At 43.5% G+C, this 21,765-nt stretch overlaps 1 protein-coding gene across 1 annotated transcript in view; it reads left to right on the forward strand.

Moving 5' to 3' along the window:
* Window positions 1–749: 749 nt before the first annotated feature.
* LOC311108289 (integrin alpha-8-like) overlaps window positions 750–21,765 on the forward strand; it is a gene marked incomplete at its 5' end in the record, with an annotated part of 42,763 nt that continues 21,747 nt past the window's right edge. The window contains 11 exons of the mRNA XM_084150917.1: window positions 750–937; window positions 1,648–1,796; window positions 3,678–3,778; window positions 6,217–6,340; window positions 8,727–8,788; window positions 11,445–11,490; window positions 17,948–18,073; window positions 18,164–18,208; window positions 18,766–18,809; window positions 21,077–21,133; window positions 21,245–21,297. Of these exons, the coding sequence (XP_084007043.1) occupies window positions 750–937; window positions 1,648–1,796; window positions 3,678–3,778; window positions 6,217–6,340; window positions 8,727–8,788; window positions 11,445–11,490; window positions 17,948–18,073; window positions 18,164–18,208; window positions 18,766–18,809; window positions 21,077–21,133; window positions 21,245–21,297 (995 nt within the window). The remainder of the gene's footprint in view (window positions 938–1,647; window positions 1,797–3,677; window positions 3,779–6,216; window positions 6,341–8,726; window positions 8,789–11,444; window positions 11,491–17,947; window positions 18,074–18,163; window positions 18,209–18,765; window positions 18,810–21,076; window positions 21,134–21,244; window positions 21,298–21,765) is intronic.

The following is a 21,765-nucleotide window of genomic DNA, read 5'->3' on the forward strand; positions in this document are numbered from 1 at the left end:
ACACAACGTGATAGGCCTAACCCGTCTTTAGTTTTAGTGCGCAGGCTGGCGTGTTTAACTTTAGATCTCAGTCATAATTAAGCGAGATAATTACCGGTGATTATTCTTTAATGGAAGGAAACGCATCTCATTAAACCGGCGCGGTCAGAATAAACGGTTTAATAATAAAACACCGCGAAACCTGTAATATCAGACATGTCATATTATAGGGCTATTGTGCGCGTGCGTGCCTGCGTGAGAGTGAGCGAGCGAGCGAAAAAGAGAGACAGAAAAAGAGAGAGAGAATTAATAAATCCACTTTATAATATTTATTGCTTCACCATTAAAACCTACGCAAGGACAAAATTGTTTTTTCCCCCCATAAAACGATAGCTTGATGACGCGTTCTGATGTGGTCTGGATGCCGTCTTGGTGGGGGTGCGGGGGTCGAGGTGTTGTGCAACCGGGGCGAACACAGAATAGAAGCGCGCCGCCCCAGCGACAGGAGAGTCTGGCTGCAGGCTGCAGAGAAGTTTAGAGTGTGTGTGAGTGAGAGCATCAAGAAATCCGACCTGGAGGATAGTGTGTGTGTGAGTGGCTAGTGTGGGAGACAGCGGCGAGAGCGGGACGCACGGGCACAACTTGGGATAACTCACCTGGCTAGACAGAAACATCTCTCTCCCTCCATCTCTCCTATCATCTTTGTCTCTCCTTACTAACGGATTCAAGCGGTGTGATAGGCTACTGGTCTGGCTGCGGGGATGGTGTTAATGTACGCCTATAGGATGTGTGCGTTCGGTGGGATGTTGTGTCGCGTGGTGTCGGTGCTGTGGCCGGTCCTTTCGGTGGTCTCGGGGTTCAACCTGCATGCGGAGCGCCCCGCCGTGTACCGAGGACCAGAGGGGAGCTACTTTGGTTACTCCGTGGACTTCTACCGACCCACCCCCGAAAGCAGCACGTGAGTGACAACAGTCCGAGACCACAACTATCACTTTAAAACGTTGCATTTGAATGTTCTTAATTTAAATGTCGAACAGCCCACAGCCCACATAGGTCTGCGGGTTAATATTGGGTTACTTGAATTAAGTCTGGATTCCCAGAAAAACCATGTCTGAACAGAGAGATGGGTTCACTCACAGTATAATAGAATATAATAATTATTTCAACTGGAAATTCATCTTGCAAGTGAACACAAATACAGTTACAAATGTCACAGAATAGTAGACTATGTGTTGGGACAGTTTTCCAAGCACACCAAGACTGCAGGAAACAGTATGTCATAATGCAAGTTGCCTACTGTACTTTTGCTTTCTGTGCTGACTCTGTGATGAGCACTGGGATTTGTAAAGGATCTGAGTACTGTTTTATTACCAAGATGCTCCTATCATGTTTCTTGTTTCAGCTCCTTAGTTTTATGCACTGGATAAGAGCTTCTGCTAAATGACTAAAATATTAATGTGTCTTGACCAATGAATGTGTGTAATACTCTCTCTCTCTCTCCTCTCTCTCTCTCTCTCTCTCTCTCTCTCTCTCTCTCTCTCTCTCTCTCTCTCTCTCTCTCGCAGAGTGTGTGTCTGTGTGTGTTAAAGACTATCTCTTTCTCTCAAGTTTTGTGTGTGAACATTCAATTAGTGGGATTATATCTGTGTGATGACGGTGTCCCTGCAGGTTGAGTGTGTTGGTGGGAGCGCCCAAAGCCAACACGTCCCAGCCAGGCATCATAGAGGGGGGAGCTGTCTACTACTGTCCCTATCCCCCAAACCCTGACCCCACCAAGCAACCCCACAGCTGCTCACAGATACCCTTCGACAACGCTAGTGAGTTACACCATGCTGTGTACCTGTGTGTGTGTGTGTGACGTATGTGTGCGTGAGTGTGTGTGTGTGTGTGCTAGTTCTGCTCGCACAAAGTTCATGAGTGAGTATGAAGGGGTTAACTCCTGCCCATGTGGTTGGCTTCAGGTTTCAGGAACACAGAAGAACTGTATGTGTGTGTGTGTGTGTGTGTGTGTGTGTGTGTGTGTGTGTGTGTGTGTGTGTGTGTGTGTGTGTGTGTGTGTGTGTGTGTGTGTGTGTGTGTGTGTGTGTATGTTCCTGTTAGAAGTGTAATTTCACCCGATGCACTTTATACATCCGGACAAACTTACATAACTAATGTGTGTAAGTGTGTGCATGGTCCGTGTGTGTGTGTGTGTGTGTGTGTGTGTGTGTGTGTGATGATCCATATGGTCTTTGTCAGCTGGAGTGTGTATGAAGTGAGCCATAGAAATAGAACTACTATTCATTTCTATGAGAAAGATATAGTGGTGGGTGGTGGCTGAATGCATCTGTCTGTCTGGTGTTCTGGAATTCTGGTACTGTCACCTCTGTTTCTTTACTGAAAAACGACTTCCTGTTGCACTAACCAGTCTATTCTGATAGGAAGGGCAATTAGATTAATAACTCCTCTCGTTCTCCCTAAATCTCTCCCTCGCTTCCTCTCTCTCTCTCTCCATCACTCTCTCAATTATCCTGGGGGAGGGGTAAAGTGTGAGCGTGTATGAAGCGGTCAGGGGGCTAGGGGGGGTAAACTGTGAGCACATGGGAATTCAGTTTCCCTCTGAGACTGGAGTGGATAAGAGGGAGGGGGAAGGTCTGCTTTTTATTAGATCTTCAAATTCATCTGTGTGTGTGTGTGTGTGTGTGTGTGTGTGTGTGTGTGTGTGTGTGTGTGTGTGTGTGTGATTGATGTGCATGAATATGGTGGACATGGCTAGATTTACTGTAGCTTCATTAATACAGGTACAAACCAGCAATATGAGAGACACACACACACGCCTATCATCTATCATCACACACACACACACACACACTCACACGCACGCACGCACACACACTCACATACACACACACACACACACACACACACACACACACACACACACACAGAGAGAGCCATACTGGGCAGGGCCTCAGTCAGGGGGAAAGACAGAGGGAGGAGGGTGAAGGAGAGAGAGATTTAAGGAATTAAGCAATAAGACTAGAGAGGGTGCATTGTGTTGATCAGAGGCATGGCTGTGGTGCGCCTGGCCTGGTGCAGTCAAAGGGAAGAGACCAAGCCACTGTAACTGGGTTAGGAGTTAGTGTGCAGGTGTGCATGAGGTCATTCTAATGACAAAACATGACATAAGACATATGGGGATAGTTCACTCAAATTTCATAATTAGTACATTTCTTTCTTACCTGTCGTCTAGTATGGGCTGGGAGAACTGCAGTCTTCAGTGTGTGTGTGTGTGTGTGTGTGTGTCTGTGTGTAGGTTGCTGGTGTTTTATGAGGGGTAGAGACTCCGTCTCTCTAAACAGGCCCAGCTGGCCTTCAATAACACATGAAAGGATCTGCACTGGAGCAGGCTAACGCCCACTGACACACACACACACACACACACACACAGTCATACACATTTACAGCATGACAATGGACATTAAAGATCAAGGTGTATTTCTAGAAACTTCAATAGAAACATAATTTTAAAAAGTTAGTGTTGTCCATATTACTTTAGTTAGCTTACAAATCTGGGCCTTCCATGGTGTATAGGCATGCATGACACATGCTGTACAGAGACTAGACCTATTAAGGCTGGGGCAGGTTGATTAATGCCATAATAAAAGTCTATCACTCTTTCCCTCCTCCCACCTCCCTCCCTCCATCTCTCTCTATAGATAACAGGATGATTAAGGTGAATGGCACCAGGGAGCCTCTGGAGTTCAAGTCTCACCAGTGGTTTGGAGCCTCAGTTAGAACTCACAAAGGCAAAGTGGTGGTGAGGAATTATATTCTGTCTAACCCTAACCCATCATAGATGTAAACCATCAGTGCTATGACTAACTACAGTTTTTTACAATCACTTTGGCACTAATTTCAGAACCTTGATGTCATTTTTCAAAACTCTAGACACAAAACGGTCATCACTTGTAACACAGGCTGTCCAATGTTCAAAACATTGCATTGTGCATTCATATCTTTAAAGAAATCTTGCACAATCATTGGTTCAAAAAACAAATTTATTGTGAAATACCAATGAAACTAATTTAGATCACCCACACACAAGCAACCGATAGTTTCACTGTGTCATTGTTCGTACAATCATTAAATATTGTAGTACAAAATAGGTGATACATGTTTCATTATGGTACTACATGTAAATACATCCCTGTAAAAGTACTGCAGTAGTAGAGAGAATACTACAGACACAGTGGAATCATTGAACAAAATCTGAAATATATTGATGAAAAACAATACAGTACTGTAAAACATAAAATGCAGTGTTCCTCAACTTGCTTGCTTGTACTGTAAAAAGCAAAACATAGGCGTGAATACTGTACTTCTACATTTTCATCAACTCTGTCTTGTGGATTTGGCCACAGGTTCTCATCTACATCACAATGGATGTTTTCATTAGCCAAACATCTTGGAAAAAACCTTCGGGCATGGCGAATCCAGGCCTGACACTGGTCTGCCGTGATGTCATTGCATGCATCATCCATGGCCTGGAGAAGAGTGACTTGTTCATGAGGGCGCCTATCATAAACCTTCCATCTCCATGTGGAGAAAAATTCCTCAATCGGGTTAAGGAAAGGAGAGTATGGGGGTAAATACAGGGGGATAAATTGTACATGGGCCTGAAACCATGCTTGCACCATATGAGCATGGTGGAACCTGACATTATCCCACACAATTACATAGGTCACGCCATCAGCTCTACAGACCTGATCGAGCTCATCAAGGAAGGTTACAAGGAGAGCTGCATCATATGATCCAATACGAGGTCTGCGTCCCACCACACCATCTTCTGATATAGCCGCACACATGGTAATGTTGGCCCCACGTTGTCCAGGTACTTGGATGGTTGCCCGCTGGCCAATGAAATTCCGACCTCTCCTCCTTGTCTTGGCCAGGTTAAAGCCTGCCTCATCCAAATATATGAATTTGTGATGGTTGTAAAAATACATTTTGGAAAGAGATTTACTGATTACTGTACAATGTAGAATTATTAGGGAATTTTATTACAACAGCCATCTTGAAACTGAACATACCTGAACATACTCAGTCCTCATTTGCTTCACTTTGTCTGCATTTCTTTCAAAAGGCACATGCTATAGTTGTTTTAAAGACACCTGGTGCCTTTTCAGCATGCGTGCAATAGTCGGCAAACTTATGGATTCCACATTGTTGACCTTCTGAGGTTTGGTTGTATCATTGTAGCCGCCTCAGTCATTGTCATGCCATGATTTATGACATGGTCTACAACTGTTGCTCGGATTTCATTGGACACTCTTTGCTGTTGCTGCCGCTGTCTTGGTCCGTGGCCTTGTCCTCTACCATGTTCCCCCACACCTCTCAAACGAGGCCCACGACCACCTCTCAGAAGGGGTGCTTGTCCCCTGCCATTCCTTTGACCAACACGTCTTCCTCATCTTCCTCCCACCACTGCTTGTCCTCTATTGTGACCTGGATCACCTGCCGGCTCCATGTTACAGTACGTATCGCTATGTTGTTGCAAGTGGATCCCAATCAATTCTTTATATACTCGTTCCACAATGTGAACTCAATCATCAGTAACGAGTTGGCAGAATTGGACAAGCAATTACAAGAGCCTGCATCCATACAGTGCAGTACTGTCAATACTGTAAATAGTCTGAAAAGGTGGTACATGGGACCATAGAAACAGTGTCTGATAAAGAATGATGATGAAATATTACATCCATAGATAATGTAGTCTAATTGGTTCATGCTCCACGCTAATTGGTGACAATGAATCTCGTTATCTTGAAACTTTCATGATCTAAACATGGAATATTGTTTGTCTGTTTCCATACAACTATGCATTAAGAGTAATGCAGCAGTTACTTATCATTTTGAGCAGTTGTATCAATTGATAGTTGGATAATTGTAATGAAATGAATAGGCACTCATCTGAAATGTAATGTGTGAATTGCCTTTTGAAATAGTAGTACTTTGATGTTGTGTCATATTGAACAGGTGATTTTTGTTAAATTAACAAATGATCTTAGTTTTATGTGTATTGTATCCAAGCAATTGAAAAAAGGGCATTTTGATCATTGGTTGTGAGTTTTGTGTCTAGAGTTTTGAAAAGGTTCTGAAATTAGTGCCAAAGTGATTGTAAAAAACTGTAATACACTTTGAACCAGTCATATACATGTAATATGTGTGTGTGTGTGTGTGTGTCCGTGTGTCTAGGCCTGTGCTCCTCTCTACCACTGGCGTACAGTGAAGGTGAATGGTGAGAAGGACCCGGTAGGAACCTGCTATGTTGCCGTGCAGAACTTCAGCGCCTACGCAGAATACTCACCCTGTAGGACCAGTGAGTTCACACGCACACACACGTACACACACATAACGTACAAACACATACACACAAACACACATACATACTAGTGATGGGGGAAAAAATCGAATTTATTTGACTCCAAGTATCGATTTGTAAAATGTATTTATGCATTTCTTGTTGCTAGGTAGCGTTTGCTAGTCGGCTGTACCTGCGCAAAAACTCCGGTATTTTTCATCCTATAGCTTGTTCCCCATCTTCTTTTTAAATAGTGAGCCACCATGTTTTCAGCACTTTTATTTCCATGGCTGATCAAAACTCATTTTCTCATGCTCTCTCTTGTCTCTCTGCAGCAGACATACAGTATAGTGAGTAATATATGTGGAACATCAAATCGCAACAAAATCGCAGTAGCGAATCGCAATACATCTAGAATCGTGAGAATCATGAGAAACCCTGGCAATTCCCAGCCGTAATACACACACACACCAAAATTGCAAGACAATAGTGTCTTGTAGTAAAAGAGGCTAGAGACTCAGTACTCAGATATACTGTCTATGGCTGGAGGCCAATACACTAATAGGTTACAGTCAAAACCATTAGCAGGATAAGAAGCTAAGGTCACTATCAGGTGGCCATTCGTAAACACCCAATCAAACACACAACTAGGCACAGAACAGTTGATCCAGTCACGTGTTTGTTTGTAAATAGTACAACAGGAGAAGCAAGCTGGTGAGTCCATAGATATATCTATCGGCGAGTCTCTGTTGTGCAGCGCACATGAGGTGATGAAGTTACACTTGTATGCAATTCACTACTAAATGTTTGCCATCAGATATCTTATAATGGCTTTCTGCCAGAAGTCAAAGAGCTCTGGATGAGTTATCTGTACAGCTCCCCGTTCATCTCCCATCTGCTCCGTGTACACATGCTACTTTTCTTTGAGAAAAGCAAGCATCACAACTTTGTTAATTTGCACAATTTCTCTCGTTCACTTTTGCTTGGAAATGTCCACACTCGCCGAAAATGACAGTCGGTAGCTACTAGCTATGCTTGTGTAACTTTATGAGCTGTATTTGCCTGTCTGCAATTAGTTTCGGTTCGTGTCTGCTCATCCTCCCGAGTGGCGCAGTGGTCTAAGGCACTGCATCTCAGCGCTAGCTGTGCCACTAGAGATCCTGGTTCGAATCCAGGCTCTGTCGTAGCCGACCGGGAGACCCATGGGTTGGCGCATAATTGGCCCAGCGTCGTCCAGGGTAGGGGAGGGAATGGCCGGCAGAGATGTAGCTCAGTTGGTAGAGCATGGCGTTTGCAACACCAGGGTTGTGGGTTCGATTCCCACGGGGGGCCAGTATGAAAAAAAAAAAAAGTATAATGTATGCACTCACTAACTGTAAGTCGCTCTGGATAAGAGCGTCTGCTAAATGAAGTAAATGTAATTAGTATTTAGCTATGTGATTTCACTATTAGTTTGTGCTAATTGTATTAGCATTCTGGTAATAGAGGCCCAGTGGGCTTTTCTTGCGTCTTTAGCCCCCCCTTGTGTGCTATGCCGGTACTACCATAAATCCCGGTATGAGAGAAGGAAGGTATGACAATATAAAAATCTGAATACCGTCCAACCAAACACACAACTCTTATCATTGACTCTCTACACAAACATCCTGACACATACACACACACACACACAAACACATACACACACACACATCTGGCGTTTTAGTGATTGTCTGGAAGTTATTTAAGGGTTTGTTTTATGTTGTCAGTCAGTGAGATTAGAAAACATCGACATCAAACAACTTAAAATAAAAACATAAAACATTCTACTCTACTGGACAGTTTTTATTGAGATCAACTTGATGGTCCAAGGGGTTGGACACACAATGCTACTGTACAAACCCAGCACACCTGCACTAGCGCACGCACACATACAAATTTACACACACACGTATGCATGCACACACACACTCAGTCTCTGTAATGTAGCCAACCCCAATGTGTGTGTTACAACCTTTCTCTCTGGGAGCTCCTCGTTTAGATTTTAATGTGGATTTATGACTTCCGAGCTTACACACTCCAGCTTACACACATAGCAGTCAGTGTGTGTGTGTGTGTGTGTGTGTGTGTGTGTGTGTGTGTGTGTGTGTGTTGTCACGACTCATTTCACCTCTCCTCAGGGTGCCTCTGGAACACAGAGAATGATTAATTATCAGCCAGGTTTATATACACACAGATGCACACACACACACCATGCACTCCGATTTCTTCCACATAGAGTTTGGACAAATGGAATAGTGGAGAGGTAAAGTTAGAGTTACTTGGAGGGTCAGGGTCAGACTTTTTGGAACACTTCAAGTAATAACAATTCACCATAGGAGGGTTAAAACGATGATCTGATATGGTGTGTGATTGTGTTTGTCAGATGATCCTGACCCGGAGGGACAGGGGTTCTGCCAGGCCGGGTTCAGTGTGGACTTCACCAAGGTAACAACCATCACTACACACATGACATCCTCATCACCGTCCATGTCATAACAATCCTCAATTCAGAGACAACCCCTTAGTTCTTTTCTAACACACAATCACAGCTGAGTCAACATATTCTAAGACGTGTGTGAGTGTGTAAAAGGAAATGTTTGTCATAACAGCCTCCTTCCTCCTCATCCTCCCTTTCTCTCCATCTGACCCGTCCCCTCTCAGGACAATAGAGAGACATTAAGGGTTTGAGTGGAGAGAGCTAGGAGGGATGCAACTTTGTCAGTTTCAATCACAGAGGGCCTTGCTCATGTGAACTCTCTTACCCTTCTACATACACACACACACACACACACACACACACAGAAAAAAACACAGACACACACACATTGTCTTTTATGATTGTTTCTTCAATGTTTATCAATCAGCATGTATACAGGGAAGTCATGGCGAGCTAGGCCACTTAAAACTCCAATGCAGCCATTTTTATCGGAATTTTAAAACATTTTTTGGGTAACAATGAAGTATCTTACTGTGATTGTTTCCAATTAAAAGGGTAAAAAAAAAAAAAAAATACAGTGGGGAAAAAAAGTATTTAGTCAGCCACCAATTGTGCAAGTTCTCCCACTTAAAAAGATGAGAGAGGCCTGTAATTTTTATCATAGGTACACGTCAACTATGACAGACAAAATGAGAAGAAAAAAAATCCAGAAAATCACATTGTAGGATTTTTAATGAATTTATTTGCAAATTATGGTGGAAAATAAGTATTTGGTCAATAACAAAAGTTTCTCAATACTTTGTTATATACCCTTTGTTGGCAATGACACAGGTCAAACGTTTTCTGTAAGTCTTCACAAGGTTTTCACACACTGTTGCTGGTATTTTGGCCCATTCCTCCATGCAGATCTCCTCTAGAGCAGTGATGTTTTGGGGCTGTCGCTGGGCAACACAGACTTTCAACTCCCTCCAAAGATTTTCTATGGGGTTGAGATCTGGAGACTGGCTAGGCCACTCCAGGACCTTGAAATGCTTCTTACGAAGCCACTCCTTCGTTGCCCGGGCGGTGTGTTTGGGATCATTGTCATGCTGAAAGACCCAGCCACGTTTCATCTTCAATGCCCTTGCTGATGGAAGGAGGTTTTCACTCAAAATCTCACGATACATGGCCCCATTCATTCTTTCCTTTACACGGATCAGTCGTCCTGGTCCCTTTGCAGAAAAACAGCCCCAAAGTATGATGTTTCCACCACCATGCTTCACAGTAGGTATGGTGTTCTTTGGATGCAACTCAGCATTCTTTGTCCTCCAAACACGACGAGTTGAGTTTTTACCAAAAAGTTCTATTTTGGTTTCATCTGACCATATGACATTCTCCCAATCCTCTTCTGGATCATCCAAATGTACTCTAGCAAACTTCAGACGGGCCTGGACATGTACTGGCTTAAGCAGGGGGACACGTCTGGCACTGCAGGATTTGAGTCCCTGGCGGCGTAGTGTGTTACTGATGGTAGGCTTTGTTACTTTGGTCCCAGCTCTCTGCAGGTCATTCACTAGGTCCCCCCGTGTGGTTCTGGGATTTTTGCTCACCGTTCTTGTGATCATTTTGACCCCACGGGGTGAGATCTTGCGTGGAGCCCCAGATCGAGGGAGATTATCAGTGGTCTTGTATGTCTTCCATTTCCTAATAATTGTTCCCACAGTTGATTTCTTCAAACCAAGCTGCTTACCTATTGCAGATTCAGTCTTCCCAGCCTGGTGCAGGTCTACAATTTTGTTTCTGGTGTCCTTTGACAGCTCTTTGGTCTTGGCCATAGTGGAGTTTGGAGTGTGACTGTTTGAGGTTGTGGACAGGTGTCTTTTATACTGATAACAAGTTCAAACAGGTGCCATTAATACAGGTAACGAGTGGAGGACAGAGGAGCCTCTTAAAGAAGAAGTTACAGGTCTGTGAGAGCCAGAAATCTTGCTTGTTTGTAGGTGACCAAATACTTATTTTTCACCATAATTTGCAAATAAATTCATTAAAAATCCTACAATGTGATTTTCTGGATTTTGTTTTCTCTATTTGTCTGTCATAGTTGACGTGTACCTATGATGAAAATTACAGGCCTCTCTCATCTTTTTAAGTGGGAGAACTTGCACAATTGGTGGCTGACTAAATACTTTTTTTCCCCACCGTAGCTTCTTAGCAAAGAGCAATTTCAAAAGCAAGAATTTTGCTAGAACTGTCTGGGAGTAGTCTGAATGGGGAGGGGAAAACTGTAAATTAGCTGTTATTGGCAGAGAGGTTTGGAACTTACTTTCTTATTGGTCTGTTAATTAATGTACTACCTGGTGATGACACCAGGCAGGCCAAAACTCCATCCCAACAAAATAGGCTGAAATTTCAGGCGGTCTTTTCAAACAGATCTTACACTAAAAGGGCTTTATCATAATATGGAAATATAAAACACAGGAAAATCATATTTTTGACTGCACTGGGCCTTTAAAGTGCATTGAATTTGGTTTAACGCAGGCAGATTAAGTATCGTCGCTTATATGATCCTGTGGGGTCATGATCAAGGGCTCTCGGCCCGACCCAAATGTATATAAATTCAGCTTTTGTCCAGTCTTGAAGAAGTTAGTCCTAACCCTGGACTGACCCAGACTTTCTCTTCCTCAGGAGGGGACACTGGTGGTGGGTGGACCTGGAAGCTTCTACTGGCAAGGTAACATTAGCTCCCTCTATGTGAAACACTATAATTGCAGATAGAAAAAAAGAGGCAGAGAGAGAGGAGAAAGAGATGAGTTTAGCAGCACATTCCTGCACCAGACCAGGTCTCACATACAGTGCATTTGGAAAGTATTCAGACCCCTTGTCTTTTTCCACATTTTGTTACGTTATAGCCTTATTCTAAAATTGATTACATTTTTATTTTTTCCGTATCAATCTACACACAATACCCAATAATGACAAAGCAAAAACAGGTTTTTAGAAATGTTTGCAAATGTATAAAGAGTTCAATCTTGGTTTCATCAGACCAGAGAATCTTGTTTCTCATGGTCTGAGAGTCTTTAGGTGCCTTTTGGCAAACTCCAAGTGAGCTGTCATGTGCCTTTTACTGAGGAGTGGCTTCCGTCTGGCCACTGTACCATAAAGGCCTGAGTGGTGGAGTGAGATGGTTGTCCTTCTGGAAGGTTCTCCCATCTCCACAGAAGAACTCTGGAGCTCTGTCGGAGTGACCATCAGGTTCTTGGTCTCCTCCCTGACCAATGCCCTTCTCCCCTGATTGCTCAGTTTGGCCGGGCGGCCAGCTGTAGGAAGAGTCTTTGTGGTTCCAGACTTGAATTAACCACAGGTTGACTCCAATCATGTTTTAGAAACATCTTAAGGATGATCAATGGAAACGCCTGAGCTCAATTTCGAGTCTCATAGCAAAGGGTCTGAATACTTATGTAAGTAAGGTATTTCAGTTTTTTATATTTAATACATTTGCAAACATTTCTAAAAACCAGTTTTTGCTATGTCATTATGGGGTATTGTGTGTAGATTGATGGGGATTTTATTTTATTTAATAAATTTTAGAATAAGGCTGTAACGTAACAAAATGTGGAAAATGTCAAGGGGTCTGATTACTTTCCGAATGCACTGTAGTATTTGATGAAGCACTGCACCAGTTCATTTCTCTCATTCCTGATGTGCAGTTTGATTCCAGGAGAAGCCAGAGTAGGACAAGGTAGAGTGAGAGCCCCTCCCTCCTCTCTCTCTCTGACAGGATGTGTGTGAGTCTAGGCTCAGTTGTAGTGAGCTGATCAGAGGGTAATGGGGTGTGGAGGAACTCCCACTCACCATGATAATGTGTGTGTGTGTTGGAGGGCAGACACCTGCTTCACGTCTGACAGTGGACCTTGAAGTTTGAAAGTGTGTGTGTGGGTGTGTTGCGGGGGGAGGGGGGGGGGGATTTGGACTCTTCCTGTCTCTCCTGTCCTGATGTCTCCTCGCTTATCTTCATTGAGTGGGTACTAGCACACAGCTGTGTGTGTGTGTGTGTGTGTGTGTGTGTGTATGTGTGCGAAACGGTTACTAATACAGGGTAGTAAACTCTCCTCCTTTGATCACGGTCACTCCCATAATGTTAACCTCTGTGCCCTATCGCTCCATTCACTTAATTCATTTAAAAACGAAGGAGGATAGGAACGTGCTTTTACAGCAAGAACTGCCTGCTCTGTCTGCCATATGCCTTTCAAATTGAGAGATAGACAGAAGTGGGTGAGAGAGTTATAGGAGAGCGGGAGGGAGTATATGGGACAGAAAGAGAGAGAGAGAGAGAGAGAGAGAGAGAGAGAGAGAGAGAGAGAGAGAGAGAGAGAAAGAGAGAGATGGATAGTCAGTGAGTATTTTTATGAAATAATATTATGTTGTATTAATCCTTTGTTGAAGGTGGTTTATGATCTCTCTATGCCACTGGTGTGTGTATAAGCTTTTGTGTGTGTGTGTGTGCGGGCATGTCGTTGCCCTCAGCTTGGCTCAGCTTCCTGGTGTTTAAACACATCCTCTAGATGTTTATAAAAGCTCTCAGAGCAGAGAGTTTATGGTCTCTAATATACAGCTATTATCACAGGCGTTTATGCTGAGTTATTATGTGAAGCCTTTTATACAGCTTATTATAAGAGGATCTAAAGGAACCTCTTATAATATCAGTAATGAGGAAGTCTGCAGAGGGTTAGGGTCTGTCTCTGTGATTAGGGTTAGGAGCTGTCTGTGGAGTGGGTGTCTGTTATTATGGTTAAGTCTGTGTGTGTGTGTGTGTGTGTGTTTGTGTGTGTGTGTATGTGTGTCTGGAGAGGGTCTGTTTCTGTGTCTATGGTTATGGTCTGTAAAGAGGGTCTGTCTTGTCTGAGTAGAAGGTCTGTGTTTGTAGGTCTATGTCTGTGATTTGGGTTAGGGTCTGTGTAGGTATGCGTCTATAATTAGGGTTAGCGTCCATGTCTGTGAAGAGAGTTAGGGAAAGTGGGAGTCTGGGATTTCTCTCTGTCAGTACCCACCACATTAAGGAGGATTGATGTGAGGTTGAGGGCATAAAGCAGTAGGCCTATGTTTATCTGACCTCCCCCTCCACAGCACAGTGTATTCTACAATAGCAGAGAGAGAGAGAGAGAGAGAGAGACTACTTTATCACTGACCTCAACCCAGAGTCTCTCAGAGCGTTCACAGTCAGCCCACTGACACCCCTATCAGACCACAGCAAAATCACAGTCTACTTGAACAGAGCAATACTCAATCATGAGGCATCAAAGCCAAAGGAACTGAATAATATTAAGAAATGCTATAGATGGAAGGAAAGTAGTGTGGAAACCTACCAAAAAACAATTAGGCAACAACAAATTCAGTCCCTTTTAGACAACTTCCTGGACAAAACGTTCCACTGTAATAGTGAAGGTGTAAACTTGGCAGTAGAAAACCTAAACAGTATATTTGACCTCTCAGCTTCCCTATCAAACCTAAAAATAAATCAAACAGAAAACCGAAGAAAAGTAAGAACAATGACAAATGGTTTGATGAAGAATTCAAAAACCTAAGAAAGAAATTGAGAAACCTATCCAACCAAAAACATAGAGACCCAGAAAACCTGAGCCTATGCCTTCACTATGGTGAATCACTAAAACTGTACAGAAATACACTACAGAAAAAGAAGGAACAGCACATCAGATATCTAAATATATCCACATAATCTTCCTTCCTCATGATGCAATCTATTTTGTGAAGTGCACCAGTCCCTCCTGCAGCAAAGCACCCCCACAGCATGATGCTGCCACCCCTGTGCTTCACGGTTGGGATGGTGTTCTTCGGCTTGCAAGCTCCCCCTTTTTCCTCCAAACATAACGATGGTCATTATTGCCAAACAGTTCTATTTTTGTTTAATCAGATCAGAGGACATTTCTCCAAAAAGTACGATCTTTGTCCCCATGTGCAGTTGCAAACCGTAGTCTGGCTTTTTTATGGCGGTTTTGGAGCAGTGGCTTCTTCCTTGCTGAGCGGCCTTTCAGGTTATGTCGATATAGGACTCGTTTTACTGTGGATATAGATACTTTTGTACCTGTTTCCTCCAGCATCTTCACAAGGGCCTTTGCTGTTGTTCTGGGATTGATTTGCACTTTTCGCACCAAAGTACCTTCATCTCTAGGAGACAGAACGCGTCTCCTTCCTGAGCGGTATGACAGCTGCGTGGTCCCATGGTGTTTATACTTGCGTACTATTGTTTGTACAGATGAACGTGGTACCTTCAGGCGTTTGGAAATTGCTCTCAAGGATGAACCAGACTTGTGGAGGTCTACAATTATTTTTCTGAGGTCTTGGCTGATTTCTTTTAATTTGATGTTCCTATGATGTCAAGCAAAGAGGCACTGAGTTTGAAGGTAGGCCTTGAAATACATCCACAGGTACACCTCCAATTGACTCAAATGATGTAAATTAGCCTATCAGAAGCTTCTAAAGCCATGACATCATTTTCTGGAATTTTCCAAGCTGTTTAAAGGCACAGTCAATTTAGTGTATGTAAACTTCTGACCCACTGGAATTGTGATACAGGGAATTATAAGTGAAATAATCTGTCTGTAAACAATTGTTGGAAAAATTACTAGATTTCCTAACCGACTTGCCAAAACTATAGTTTGTTAATAAGACATTTGTGGAGTGGTTGTATGTAAACTTCCGACTTCAACTTCAACAAATTCCAATTGGCTATACTTAAACTCCTTAACATCATCCTTAGCTCTGGCATCTTCCCCAATATTTGGAACCAAGGACTGATCACCCCAATCCACAAAAGTGGAGACAAATTTGACCCCGATAACTACCGTGGGATATGCGTCAACAGCAACCTTAGGAAAATCCTCTGCATTATCATTAACAGCAGACTAGTTCATTTCCTCAGTGAAAACAATGTACTGAGCAAATGTCAAATTGGCTTTTTACCAAATTACCATACGACAGACCACGTATTCACCCTGCACACCCTAATTGACAAACAAACAAACAAACCAAAACAAAGGCAAAGTCTTCTCATGCTTTGTTGATTTCAAAAAAGCTTTTGACTCAATTTGGCATGAGGGTCTGCTATACAAATTAATGGAAAGTGGTGTTGGGGAAAAAACATACGACATTATAAAATCCATGTACACAAACAACAAGAGTGCGGTTAAAATTGGCAAAAAACACACACATTTTTTCCACAGGGCTGTGGGGTGAGACAGGGATGCAGTTTAAGCCCCACCCTCTTCAACATATATATCAACAAATTGGCGAGGGCACTAGAACAGTCTGCAGCACTCAGCCTCACCCTACTAGAATCTGAAGTAAAATGTCTACTGTTTGCTGATGATCTGGTGCTTCTGTCACCAACCAAGGAGGGCCTACAGCAGCACCTAGATCATCTGCACAGATTCAGTCAGACCTGGGCCCTGACAGTAAATCTCAGTAAGACAAAAAGAATGGTGTTCCAAAAAAGGTCCAGTTGCCAGGAGAACAAATACAAATTCCATCTAGACACCGTTGCCCTAGAGCACACAAAAAACTATACATACCTCGGCCTAAACATCAGCGCCACATGTAACTTCCACAAAGCTGTGAACAATCTGAGAGACAAGGCAAGAAGGGCCTTCTATGCCATCAAAAGGAACATCAAATTCAACATACCAATTAGGATCTGGCTAAAAATACTTGAATCAGTTATAAAACCCATTGCCCTTTATGGTTGTGAGGTCTGGGGTCCGCTCACCAACCAAGAATTCACAAAATGGGACAAACACCAAATTGAGACTCTGCATGCAGAATTCTGCAAAAATATCCTCAGTGTACAACGAAAAACACCAAATAATGCATGCAGAGTAGAATTAGGCCGATACCCGCTAATTATCAAAATCCAGAAGAGAGACGTTAAATTCTATAACCACTTAAAAGGAAGTGATTCCCAAACCTTCCATAACAAAGCCATCACCTACAGAGAGATGAACTTGGAGAAGAGTCCCCTAAGCATGCTGGTCCTGGGGCTCTGTTCACAAACACAAACAGACCCCACAGAGCCACAGGACAACAACACATTTAGACCCAACCAAATCATGAGAAAACAAAAATAGAATTACTTGACACATTGGAAAGAATTAAACAAAAAAACAGAGCAAACTATAATGCTATTTGGCCCTAAACAGAGAGTACACACTGGCAGAATACCTGACCACTGTGACTGACCCAAACTTAAGGAAAGCTTTGACTATGTACAGGCTCAGTGAGCATAGCCTTGCCATTGAGAAAGGCCGCCGTAGGCAGACCAGGCTCTCAAGAGAAGACAGGCTATGTGCACACTGCCCACAAAATGAGGTGGAAACTGAGCTGCACTTCCTAACCTCCTGCCAAATGTATGACCATATTAGAGACACATATTTCCCTCAGATCACACAGATCCACAAAGATTTCGAAAACAAACCCAATTTTGATAAACTCCCATATCTACTGGGTGAAATACCACAGTGTGCAATCACAGCAGTAAGATTTTGTGACTTGTTGCCACAAGAAAAGGGCAACCAGTGAAGAACAAACACCATTGTAAATACAACCCATATTTATGTTTATTTATTTTCCCATTTGTACTTTAACTATTTGCACATTGTTACAACACTGTATATATGCATAATATGACATTTGAAATGTATTTATTCTTTTGGAACTTCTGAGTGTAATGTTTACTGTTAATATTTATTGTTTATTTCACTTTTGTTTACTATCTACTTCACTTGCTTTGGCAATGTAAACATATGTTTCCCATGCCAATAAAGCCCTTAAATTGAATTGAATTGAGAGAGAGAGAGAGAGAGAGAGAGAGAGAGAGAGAGAGAGAGAGAGAGAGAGAGAGAGAGAGAGAGAGAGAGAGAGAGAGAGAGAGAGAGAGAGAGAGAGAGAGAGAGAGAGAGAGAGAGAGAGAGAGAGAGAATGTGTGTCATTCTAACTCCTGCTAACGAGGTGTTTCAGAGTTCCTCAGGGAAGAGCTCCTCATACCTGTGAGTTTCTTAACAAAGGGCAGAAAGGTGTGTGTGACAGACTGACCGTGAGGAAGTTATTGCTCCCCATTGGGCCTGGAGTTGGCCTGGCCGTTACTTACCATTGTGTGTTTTTTACCTCCCCCTCTCCAGGTCAGGTGATGACAGCAGGCGTAGCAGAGATATTGAATGGTTACTCTCTGAAAGCCGTGCTCAGGAGAGTCCCTGGAGAGAAACACACACACGCTGCAGCTGATACACATGACGACAGCTACCTAGGTAACACACACACACAGTTTCATCTACACACACAAACACACGCATGCGCGCACACACACTCACTCACTAATATCTCTCTCTTGTCTGCAGGTTACTCTGTGGCAGTGGGGGAATTCACAGGAGACTCGGAGCAGGGTAAAAAACAACACTTTCATCTCTGTGTGGTTGGTGTGTGCAGTGTTTCAGAGGCTAGTCCGATGGACAGTAACTAACTAGTAACTACACTGCAAATTAACCAAGAAAAGTAACTTGCTACAAAACCATATGTTCTGCCTTCTACATCATCTTCTTAATTAAAACATGGCACCAAGTGCCAAATCAAGGGTTGACACATGGTTGTATAATGATTTTATACATGGGTTGTATTGTGGTTGTAGGCTGGTTGTGGTCTCATCTTTGAATCCCTTAAAGCTGGAGCTGGCTGGGTTGGGTTTGTGGTCTGGTCTGTACCGGGAACAGGGTTTGGGGGGAGGTACTCAGATCAAAACCACTCTCTGTCTCTCTCTCTCTCTCTCTCTTTCTCTCTCCCTTTCGTCATCAGTCAGTCTGTTGTCAGCTTTTAGTGTCTTCAGTCAGGGTGGCCTAGAGACAGAGACACACTGAAAGGCAGGCATCCAGACAGACTGACAGGCAGACAGACAGAAGATCAGGCAGGCAGTGGGATATAATGTGTGTTCCTCTCTCCTTTCCAGAGCTGATAGCTGGGGTTCCGAGAGGGGCACAGAACTTTGGATATGTGAGTACAGAATCACACACATACAGTACCAGTCAAAAGTTTGGACACACCTACTCATTCAAGGGCTTTTCTTTATTTTTACTATTTTCTACATTGTAGAATAATAGTGAAGACATCAAAACTTTGAAATAACACATATGGAATCATGTAGTAACCAACAAAGTGTTAAACAAATCAAAATATATTTTAGATTTTAGATTCTTCAAAGTAGCCACCCTTTGCCTTGATGACAGCTTTGCACACTTGGCATTCTCTCAACCAGCTTCACCTGGAATGCTATTCCAACAGTCTTGAAGGAGTTCCCACATATGCTGAGCACTTGTTGGCTGCTTTTCCTTCACTCTGCGGTCCAACTCATCCCAAACCATCTCAATTGGGTTGAGGTCGGGTGATTGTGTGGGGGTGTTTTGCTGTTGACACTGTCTGTGATTTATTTATAATTCAAGGCACACTTAACCAGCATGGCTACCACATCATTCTGCAACCCATCTGGTTTGCGTTTAGTGGGACTATCATTTGTTTTTCAACAGGACAATGACCCAACACACCTCCAGCCTGTGTAAGGGCTATTTGACCAAGAAGGAGAGTGATAGAGTGCTGCATCAGATGACCTGGCCTCCACAATCACCCGACCTCAACCCAATTGAGATGGTTTGGGATGAGTTGGACCGCAGAGTGAAGGAAAAGCAGCCAACAAGTGCTCAGCATATGTGGGAACTCCTTCAAGACTGTTGGAATATCATTCCAGGTGAAGCTGGTTGAGAGAATGCCAAGTGTGCAAAGCTGTCATCAAGGCAAAGAGGGGCTACTTTGAAGAATCTCAAATATAAAATATATTTAACTTTTTTGGTTACTACATGATTCCATATGTGTTATTTCATAGTTCTGATGTCTTCGCTATTATTCTACAATGTAGAAAATAGTAAAAATAAAGAAAAAGCCTTGAATGAGTAGATGTGTCCAAACTTTTGACTGGTACTGCACACACACACACACACACACACACACACACACACACACACACACAGGATATGCAAGTATGGAATTATGGAAATGTTTCCAAAGTAGAATTCCATTCCTAGTTACTATCGCTTAGCAACAACAACTCCCCCCATTTTGACCACAGCACAGTCCTAACTCACACCAATACATTTCTTATCAGTTTGTGTGTGTGTGTGTGTGTGTGTGTGTGTGTGTGTGTGTGTGTGTTTATGTGTGTGTGTGCAATTATTTGTGCATGAATGTGTGTGTTTTAAGGGGTGTGTGTCCCCTGGACTGTCTCCTTAATGACACATGACTTCCGCTCCATGAGAGCTGACCCAGCCTGACTCCCTTCCCTGACACACACACGACCCCTCACCTCTAACACACAGCTCATTGCCTGCTCATTCACACACACACACACACACACGCACGCACGCACACACACACACACACACACACACACACACACACACACACACACACACACACACACACACACACACACACACACACACACACACACACACACACACACACTGACAGACACTGAGATGTATTCAGAGCAGACAAGTCTGTGTGCTTGTGTCAACAGGCTCTGGGGCCGGTAGACCTCACAGTTGTGGTTAGTGGGCATTAGGGTTAGGCCTGTTGGGCCTGATGAGACTAGAGTAGCTGTCAGCCATGTTAGGCCTCTCAGACCTGGGGAGACAACCAGCCTGACACCCCTGAGAGAGAGGAGGAGGAGGGGGGCCAGGGAGTTAAGTGTCTGCACATGTCTTTCCCTCTGCCTGTCCCTCTCTGTCTGTCATTCTGAGCGACCGCCTGTCCGTCCGTCTGTCCGTTTGTCTGCCTGTCTGTTTCTCTATATTTGTTGGTGTTTTGTGTATGTGTTTGTCTCTCTAACTTTGTGAGTGCGTGCACATGTGTGTGGGTGAGTGTGTGTGAGTGTGTGAATGTGTGTGGAGCCCCTGACTGTCTCCATGTGGTTGTTATTGTAGGTCTTTTGAAGGAATTCTCAGCCCCTCTGTCTCCCCCCACGACTGGGGTTATGGAAATGGAGGGTACGGAACAGAGTAGGGGGTAAGGCAGGGGGGACGATGGTGGGTTGAAAGAGGTAGATGGGGGGAAGGGGGAACAGGCAGAGGGAAAGAGAGTTTTGGGCTGTGTTTTTTGTTTTCTGGCCTGTTTCTATTTCAGCTCATTACATCCTGTGTATGCGTGTGCATGATGCATGTGTGTGTGTGTACCTGTATCAGGTGTGTGACTCTTGTGTTCTGTTTCAGGTAGCTGTGATTAACTCCACTAATCTGACATTCATCATGAACTTCACAGGAGAGCAGGTCAGTAACATACAGTAACATCACACACATAAACATACACACGGCTATTCATCTTTTACCCAACTACTTTTAGCACTACTGTAGAATCATGTTGTGAAAATGTTTTGTCAGATGGCTTCCTACTTTGGCTATTCTGTGGCTGTTACTGACCTCAACGGAGACGGGTGAGTTGTCTGTCTCTATCTATCTCTTTCTCTCACGTCTCTCTCTCTCTCTCTCTCTCTCTCTCTCTCTCTCTCTCTCTCTCTCTCTCTCTCTCTCTCTCTTCTCTCTCTCTCTCTCTCTCTCTCTCTCTCTCTCTCTCTCTCTCTCTCTCTCTCTCTCTCTCTCTCTCTCTCTCTCTCTCTCTCTCTCTCTTCCTGTCCCTACAGATCTTCATGGTTCTTGCAGTGAAAGAATTGTTTAGTCTGAGCCAATAATGAAGACAGTTGAGTGGGCGAGGGGGGAACGAGTATGTGTTCCAGCTGTAGCCTGTTCTCTGATTATGATGACTGAGTTCTATTTCTGGGGCCAGACCACATCCTTTCTGACATGTCTGTATAACACACTCATCTATATATGTGTGTGTGTGTGTGTGTGTGTGCACGTGTGAGTGTAATCTAAAGCTGTGTATCTTTCCCCCAGGTATGATG

This window comes from Coregonus lavaretus (assembly GCF_964263955.1).
Source record: "Coregonus lavaretus genome assembly, chromosome: 3".
NCBI classification, from domain to species: domain Eukaryota; kingdom Metazoa; phylum Chordata; class Actinopteri; order Salmoniformes; family Salmonidae; genus Coregonus; species Coregonus lavaretus.